Source organism: Panthera uncia, chromosome D1 (assembly GCF_023721935.1).
Source record: "Panthera uncia isolate 11264 chromosome D1, Puncia_PCG_1.0, whole genome shotgun sequence".
NCBI lineage: Eukaryota > Metazoa > Chordata > Mammalia > Carnivora > Felidae > Panthera > Panthera uncia.
The window spans coordinates 13,243,748-13,252,822 of record NC_064808.1 but is presented as its reverse complement, the minus strand read 5'-3'; the positions used below and the strand labels follow the sequence as shown (position 1 = coordinate 13,252,822).

General features: G+C 37.0%; 2 protein-coding genes across 2 annotated transcripts; both read right to left on the bottom strand.

The window, feature by feature from the left end:
- Nucleotides 1–450: 450 nt before the first annotated feature.
- LOC125933758 (olfactory receptor 5W2-like) lies at nt 451–1,383 on the bottom strand. The gene has a single exon (XM_049646891.1). The coding sequence runs from the start codon at nt 1,381–1,383 to the stop codon at nt 451–453; it is 933 nt and encodes a 310-aa protein (XP_049502848.1).
- Nucleotides 1,384–7,585: 6,202 nt separating this feature from the next.
- LOC125933733 (olfactory receptor-like protein OLF1) lies at nt 7,586–8,530 on the bottom strand. Its single transcript, XM_049646858.1, has one exon. The coding sequence runs from the start codon at nt 8,528–8,530 to the stop codon at nt 7,586–7,588; it is 945 nt and encodes a 314-aa protein (XP_049502815.1).
- Between the last annotated feature and the right edge of the window lie 545 nt (nt 8,531–9,075).

Genomic DNA, 9,075 nt, shown 5'->3' with positions numbered 1-9,075 from the left:
TTTGAAAGTTATGAATTATTTGGTGCTTAGTTAAGTAATGTTGGTTACCTTGAGTAGATTACAAGATTCGTTAGTATAGAAACTACTGGATATGCCATGGGATACAAAGCACTTAAATACCCAAGTTCACTTAGTAAGCACACACTCAATCTAAGTATAATAAATTAATGTTTGAATGAATGAAAGAATGAACAAATAAAAATCTGGCAAAATGAGAAAAGTGTGAAAAGTTTTCCACAAAGAAGGAGTACCGTATACAAAATCTAGATGCAGAATAAAGTATGATATATATAAGGAACTGCAATATTATTGTGATAGGGCTTCAAAACAAACTCATTTTATTCAATTAAAGTTTTCGAGACAACTTTATTTCTCTTCTGTTATGCAATATAATTTTATATAAACTATAACCACAAAGTATGTGTGTGTGTGTGTGTGTGCACGTGATATTTAAAACCATCTTTTAATTTTTATTTTTTTCAGGGTCTCTTTCACATCTTTGTTCCTCAGGCTGTAAATCAGTGGGTTTAACATGGGAATCACAAGGGTGTAAAACAAGGAGGTCATTTTGTCTTGATCAAGAGAGTAGGAAGAACTTGGCCGGAAATACATGAAGAGAATGGTTCCCTGGAAAATTGCAACAGCAGTTAAGTGGGAGGTGCAGGTGGAGAAAGCTTTGAATCTCCCCTCAGCAGAATGGACCTTCAGGACAGATAAGATTATATAACAATAAGAGATAAGGACTCCTAAAATGGTACTCAGTTCAATGAAGCCAAAAAATGTGAATAATGCCAACTCATTGATCTCTGTATTTGAGCAGGAAAGAAGGTAGAGTGGAGGTAGATCACAGAAGAAATGATTAATCTCCTTTGATCCACAGAAACATAACCGGAATGTTAGTGTCGTATGTATCAAAGCATCTGCCGTTGCCAGCAGGTAAACCCCGGCCATGAGCAGGAAGCACACTCTGCTGGACATGTTGACCGTGTAGAGCAAGGGGTTGCTAATGGCCTTGTACCGATCAAAGGCCATCACCGCCAGCAGTAGGCACTCGGAATCAGCAAACGTACAGAAGACCAAGAATTGCAGAGCACAGCCAACGAAAGGGATTGATGTGTTTTTGGCTAGAAGGTCTACCAACATTTTGGGCCCAACTGCTGTGGAATAACAGAGGTCACAGAAAGAGAGGTGGCTAAGGAAAAAGTACATTGGCGTGTTCAGCTGAGAATTCATTCTAATTAGAATAATCATTCCGAGGTTTGCAAAAAGATTAATGAGATAAATAACAAGAAACATTGTAAATAGGGTTGCTTTCATCCCAGGGTTATTGGTAATTCCCAAGAAAATGAAATCACTCAAGGATGAACAATTTCCTCCATCCATTCTTCTATATCCTTGTCTAAACTTTTGAGAACATGACCAAGACGATGATAGATACACATGTAACTCTTCTGACAGCCACAAAATACCTGTAAGGCAGAACACAATTTCTTCCCTCAATTGTCTTTTATACTCATAAAATTACTTGGTCAATTCTTTAAAGAGGCATCGCTACCTCTATGACAATAATAAAAATATCTACGATAGGTGGTTAAGAAACTTTGATATAAATCTAGATGTCATTTAGGGCACCTGGGTGGCTCAGTCGGTTAGGTGTCCAACTCTGGATTTCAGCTCAGTTTCTCACGGTTTGCGAGTTCATGCCCCACATTGTGAAGAGCACTGTCAGTGCACAGTCGGCTTGGGCTTCTCTCTCTCTTTCTCTGCCCCTCCCCCTGCTATCTCTCTCTCTCTCTCTCTCACTCTCAAAATAAGCAAGTAAATAAATACATAAATAAACTGTATAAATCTAGATGTCATTTATGAGGGATGCAACTTTCAACAAGCTCTTTAATTCCTCCAAATATCACCTTCCTTTTATCAAGGATGATATTTGGGTGAATTGATATCTCATTCATCTTCAAAATAACCTGAAGAAGCACCAATATTAGGCCATAAGATGGAGGACTAAGCCTTTTCTCTGCTTGAAAGTATTCCATGGACACACACACAAAATGAATATATTTATTCTATTCTTTAAAAAAAACATGATCGGCTTAAAAGATTTTTTTATACTAGTTTTTAGAAACAATGAGCATATCACACTAATAACAATGAAAACAATTATATTCCTGATCCTGGGGTGAGTTGTCTTCAGTGTTTGCTAGGACAAGGAGTAAGAATTACTGACTTTTTTCAGGAAATGTATTATTGCTTTGCCAAAATACTCACTACCTGTTTGTGGAGTGGTCTGATGCGAAGGAGGAGTCTCTTAACCAAAGAAAAGGGCAAAAAAAAAAAAAAAAAAAAAAAAAGAAGTTAACACATACATTTGCATGTCTTTGGATTTTGAATGGACTTTTATATTAAAAAACGAAAGTAAGATGAAGAATGATAAACACGTCTGAGTGATACAGGTTCTCTTCCTTGTGTGTGTATTTATGTGTGTGTCATGTATTTTCATGTGTATATATGTCTCTCTCGTACATAAGAATAGAAAGTGGACAATGGACTTGCTCTTTAGACTGAGGTAAATATGGCATGTGGTTCACATGGAGATGCGTTTGTGTATGTTGTTATTTGTAAAGTGGTGCCTACATTATTTTTAAGTAAAACAAAAAAAAAACTGCTTAAATTCATGTATATACTTACCCAGCAATAACAGTAATAGAAGCTTTCCTGTAAACCAACATCCAAATAAAATAATTAAAAAGTTATATTGTGAATACTAAGCTCAGACAGATTCAGTTTTGAGAAGAAAATATTTTTGTCCATTAAACTGCGGAGTTTATTTCATTGAGTAAGCAGGCAAAAAGATGCTTTTTTAAAAAAAAACTTTTTTTCTTAAAAATTTAAGTTTTTAACCCTATATTCTTTAAATTACAACCTAAAAGCCTACCTGAGATGAGCAGGTCTTTGGTGGTTGAACAATAGGCAGCGGGCATTTTATTTTAGCAGGTGCATTTGGGACTTAAATCTGTAGCTACTACCCTTAGGCTTTGATGTTAGGCAAACATATCATTAATTATATTCCTGGTTCTGTATATTCCCTCTGTGAATTCGGAAACAACTGTAGCAAAGGCTGAACTTTAATGCTTCACTACTGTTGATCTCTGCCAGGAAGAAAACCCCAAATTATTTTTATAGTATGCTTCAGCTTCTCAGAATTTGCATCATTCTTCTCCAGTCAAAGAGGAAATCTAATAAAACCCAAGTAAACCCCTCCTTAATCATTTCTAGCTCCTTTTGATTGTTCATTTTGTTTCTTCCATATTTGAAATATTCTCCTTCCCACTGTATTGAGGCATATTAGCATAATTTGATAACATTTTATTTTTATTGAAATATAATTGATCGTTGTAAAATTCAGCCTTTCAAAGAATGCAGTTCTTTGGTTTTTAGCATGTTTTCAGGGCTGTTCAGCCATCACCACTATCTAACGCCAGACCTGTGAGAAACCCATACCTGTTAATTGCCACAGCCCTTGCCCTCTCTCCCAGCTCCCAGAACACTAATCCACTTTCCACTCTGCCCACTCCGGACATCTCAAATAAACAACATCGATTGTGTTGTGTTGAAATGGGCTTCTTTCCTCCAGCCTAATGTTTTTAAGGATCATGCATGTTGGTGCGAGATTCAGAATTTTGTTTCATTTTATGACTGAATAATACTTCACTGTCTGGATATAATACATTAGTTGATTCATTCATCAGTTGGATGCACTTTATGGATATAATACATTGGTTGATTCATTCATAAGTTGGATGGACATTTTGGGTTGTTTCCGCGTTTTGGCTATTGCGAACAACGATGCTAAAAATATTCTTGTCCATGGTACTTGGCTTGCCGGGCTGCTTTCCTCAGGGAGCCTGGTCTTCTTCCCATCCCCTGACCACATGCAAGTCACCATTTCATTGACTTTAGGACTCTTTCACATTATCTACACTCAGTACATTCTTTACTAAATTCTGTTCCTTTTATTCATATGAAAATTCATCTACTACATTTGAGACTTCAGGAATAAGACCAGTGTTTGTATTTGTGTTCTAAACTATCTAGTATAAGGATTTGCAAAAGTCATGGTTTTCCAAATATTTATTGTTGGGTGTTTCTGGCTATTTAAAATGGAAGGTGAAGTGAAAATATTAGTAATATACTAGATTTGGGTTTGGGGATTTTTTCTATTAATATACCTCCTATGTACAAGGATAATGCATCTAAGGAAATTCACATAGATGCTGATAATTCTAAAAAAGCAGAGAAAAAGATGTAGCCCTTCTCTTATTATTCCTAATGGTCCATTAACAAAAACTTTGCTTCCCCCCTTTGTAATTTTAGGGTCTTTGGTCTTTGTTTAAAAAGAAAAAAAGTAATTCTTCCAACAGGTAACACAAATTAGTTCCATTGAACCAAATGCCAAGACAGCTATCTGGTCACTTAAGACCCTCATGCTCCTTAGTGAACAGGCAAAAGGGGGTTCTCTACCAGTTGGGGTGATTGTTCCTGAATATAAAGGGAACATGTGATGTTTACTATAGAGCTAAGGTAGCAGGGAGTGTTCCTGGAATGCATGAGAGCCTCCGGGGCACTTTTAGAATGCTCAAATCCATTATTAGAATGTTGATAGAAAACCATAACGGCCCCAAATAGAACTAGCAATGATATCTATCCTTGAGGGATATAGGTTTGGGCCACTTTACAAGGCAAGAAAGCAAGACAACGGGGTGCTTGTTGAAGTTAAGGGGAATTCGGAGGAAGTTGCAGAGAAAAGGAAATTCTATGTTTGAACGATGATCACGTGGCCAGTAATGAAAACAACACCGTAGGAGTTATGATTGTGTTTTCCTTTTGTTTCGAGGTAAATATGTTAACTAATATTCCCACCTCGCCTATTCCCCTACTTCCTTCCATAAGATAGCGTGAGAAGGTTTAGACTTCTATCTCAAAATTTTCACAAGTTATAGGCTGTCGAAGGTGTGTGACTTAGCTAGAAGAACCCTAGGTCACCCCTGTAAGGATAAAATGGCACATGAAACTTTGTGTAGCCTCTTTTTTCTTTCAGTTGTATGAGTGAATCTGTTAAAAGTAAGCATGTGTTTGCTGTTGTCTTATTTGAAAGCTGAATGTGATTATAAGAAAGTCTCTGAATGGCATGCTGAAAAGGAGTGGATTATTTGGGATCTTGCCGTCAGTGTGTCTATAGATGCATTTTCTAAATTGTTTCAATGCTGTTTCAGGTTGGAATTGGTACAAAATAGGAATTTACATGAGGGTTGGGCATAAATCTCCTGTTTCCATAATGTTTACAGTGGTTCTGTTTTTAATACTGAAATGATGATTAAGCAGCTTCAGTAATAGCACAAGGACCACATAGACTTCAGCAAAAACCACAGAGGAAGGCTTAGCTAAATGGGTTGCCATGGAAAGTTTGACAATTCCAGGTCTGAAATATAAATTCAGGCCTTGCTGACTATCATACAGTCTTGGGGATTTAGCAGGTGGCCTATGGGTAATGAAATACTGTATGTTACCAGTAGGAAAAGCAATGTAGGCCATCTAGAAAGCTCAGCAATTAACAGCAGCTCTGGGGACCTTGAAAACATACTGATACCCTGTATTTTTAGTTATTCCTTTACTTGGAAACTGTTAAATTTTCTCATAAGTGGCATAATGTTTGGTGATATAACTGTTGAGCACCAAAACATAGTGATGTAGGAAAAATAAGATTTTCACAGGCATATGGATATGTAATATTGTGCTGTAGACATATCATTAATAGATAGTTGCATACGTTTGTTTTAAGTAAGCTCTATGTCCAGCATGGACCCCAACGTGGGACCCAAGATCCTCACAACCCTGAGATCAAGACCTGAGCTAAGATCAAGAGTCAGACATGTAACTGACTGAGTCACCCAGGTGCCCCAGATATTTGCATATGTTAAGTGTTTAGTGAACATGAAAAGCCATTGAGATATATTTATCTAATACTGCTTTTTGTGATTCTCTATAGCCTTGGCCAAGTAATCCTTGGCTAAGGAAATATAAACTTAATATTAGAGTATCGTGGTGGGTATGTAGCTGTGAGTGACTGTGCTCTCTTTTTAGCAAATAAAACAACAGACATGCTCAAGAGAAGCATTGTTGGTCAGAAATCTAAAGAAACGATTCTTAGAGGAATTTAAAACTGAGAATGATTTGGGCTGGATCTTGTGGACTTTCACAACAAAGAGTACATGGGTTTAAATGTACTTATAAACTTTAATATTTCTGAGTCAAAGCTTATAAATATTTATTATGTAGAGAAAAAATAATAAAAATAACATACAGAAAAAAAAAACCACATCAGCTACTGAAATACATTTTGCATGATACATGCCTCCAATTTCAGCCTTCAAACATCCCACCAGGGCATATGGGTTGATCTCCCAAAAGGATACAGGTGATATATATTGGAGAGCCAATTCTGTTTTTGAGAAGACAGAGAAAGATGTTTCTTCCATACCTCTAGTAATACTTTGGTGTATAAAAAAGAAAAATATAGGAGGACAAAAAGTTTGCCTTGCAGTAACCTATATTCTTCAAAGTGCTACTTAGAAAAAATTTTCAAATTACTTTGGAGTAGAATGGGGGTAGATTAGCAGCGTATTATTGAACTGAACTTAAGAAAGTGTACTTGATTTTGTATTAATGCTTCTATGACATCCCTGCCTCTCACCATCTCATCATAAAGTGTACATTTGAATTAACGTTAGCTATAATACAAATATTTATAATTAACACCTGTCAAGTACTTAAAAATTACAGGTGTTATTCACAGCATTTGCTCAGTTATTCATCAACAATCACTGACATGCATACTTTATTCTCCCCATTTTTCAGATAAGTTAACAGGCATAGAAAATGAATGAACTTGGGGCACCTGGGTGGCTCAGTTGGTTAGGCCCCCTGCTCTTGACTTCGGGTGAGGTCGTGATCTCATGGTTGGTGAGTTTGAGCCCCACATCAGGCTTTGCACTGGCAGCACAAGCCTTCTTGGGGTCTCTCTCTCTCTCTCCCTCTCTCTCTCTGCCCTTTCCCTACTCAGACTTTCTCTGTCTCTTTCAAAATAAATAAATAAACTTAAAAAAAAAGAAAATGAAGTAACTTGTTCAAAATGCCTCTCACTAGCCAAGTACAGAGCTTCCATACGAACCAATAGAATCTGGCCTCCTTCTTCATCCAGTAATCTATCATATAAATGAGATATATTACAGACACACATGCGCGCACACTCACTTTTCTTAGGTATTTACTATATCCCTTAAGACAGCCTGATAAAACACATTTTAGTATTAATTCCAAGCTAGCGATCATTGAACAGTAGTCTATTCTTTAGCAGCAATTTTGAAACTTCTAAATGTTTTCTTACATCGTGGGTTATGATTTAAATTTGGCTGTATGAAAAACAAATGTTTGATAAAAATCCCTTGTGTATCTGCTGGTACATGTGTTGCAGGTTCCCAGAGTTTGTAACTGGGGATTTAGATGAATCTCTGAACTTTATAGCTCATGAGGCATCTACCTTTAATCGTACAGCTCTCTTAGCAGCATCTTTGACATCTTTATTTCTCAAACTATAAATCAGTGGATTCAGCACTGGGATGATGATGGTGTAGAACACGGAGATAATTTTATCAGTATTAGGAGAATATAGATAGCTGGGCCGTGAGTAAATGAAGAGGAGAGTCCCCTGATAGATGGCCACTGAAGTCAGGTGAGAGGCACATGTGGAAAAGGTTTTCTTCCTCCCACTGGAAGAACGGATCTTTAAGACTGAGCGAAGGATGAAAAAGTAGGAGATGATGATGACGATGAAACAGATAATTTCCACTGAGCTGCCATATGTAGAGAGAAGCCACTCATTAACTGATGTGTCTGTGCAGGATAACTTAAGCAGTGGGGGGAGGTCACAGAAAAAATGATTAATGACATTTTTATCACAGTATTTCAGAATAAATGCAAAGGACGTATGAACCAGGGAACTCAGGTTGCCTCCAATGTAGGACAAGACAATCAACCATATACAGATGTCCCGAGACATCACAACCATATACAGTAAAGGGTTACAGATGGCGACGTAGCGATCGTATGCCATGGCAGCCAAGATAAAGGATTCTGTATCGGCAAAGGCACAGAAAAAATAAAACTGGAGGGCACAGCCATAATAAGAGATAGATTTGTTCTCTGAGAGGAAATTGATGAGCATTTTGGGAACGATGACTGAGGAGTAACAGAGGTCTGCAAAGGATAAGTTGCTAAGGAAAAAATACATGGGGGTTTGAAGGTGAGAATCAGTCCTGATTAATATCATCAGTCCAATGTTCCCTGTTAAAATCATACCATACAGTGTCAGAAACATGAGGAATAGGACAATCTGCAGTTCAGGGCGGGTTGGAAACCCTAAAAGAATAAACTCAGTCACCAAAGTGTAGTTTCCATCTATCAATTCCATATTCTGTGTTGTTTTCTTCCTACAGGAATTCTAATGTCCTAAAATGGTATATCGATGGAAAGAGAAAAACAGATATAATTACAAGGTTATTTTATTGTTTCCATGAATAAAGAAACAAACAAGCAAATAAAGAACCAAACCCAAACTCCCTTTCAAAAATAAACTCTGAGAAATATATTTCAGGATTTAGTAGCTATCAGATTCCATGGTTGCTAGTTTTATCTTATTTGCTTGATTGTTGGTGAGTTCTTCCATTGGATAGTTGGCTTCTGCATGTAAGGATCTGGTTTTGCTTACTTTTTTTGTACTCAAGGATAGCACAATAGCTGTGTAGAGGATTAAGGAAGTAATGGATTAATGGACTAATGATGATATGAAGAGGAGAAAAACATCCATATTCTTAAACATCAGTTTGACTTTAGAGTCTGCCTTAGAATGATGACTGTAGACCAATTAGCATTTTCTGTCCAGGATTTAATAGACAGGGGTATGCTATACTGTTGAGAGAGCAGATACAGTGGTGTTATGAAACATATGCTGGCGAA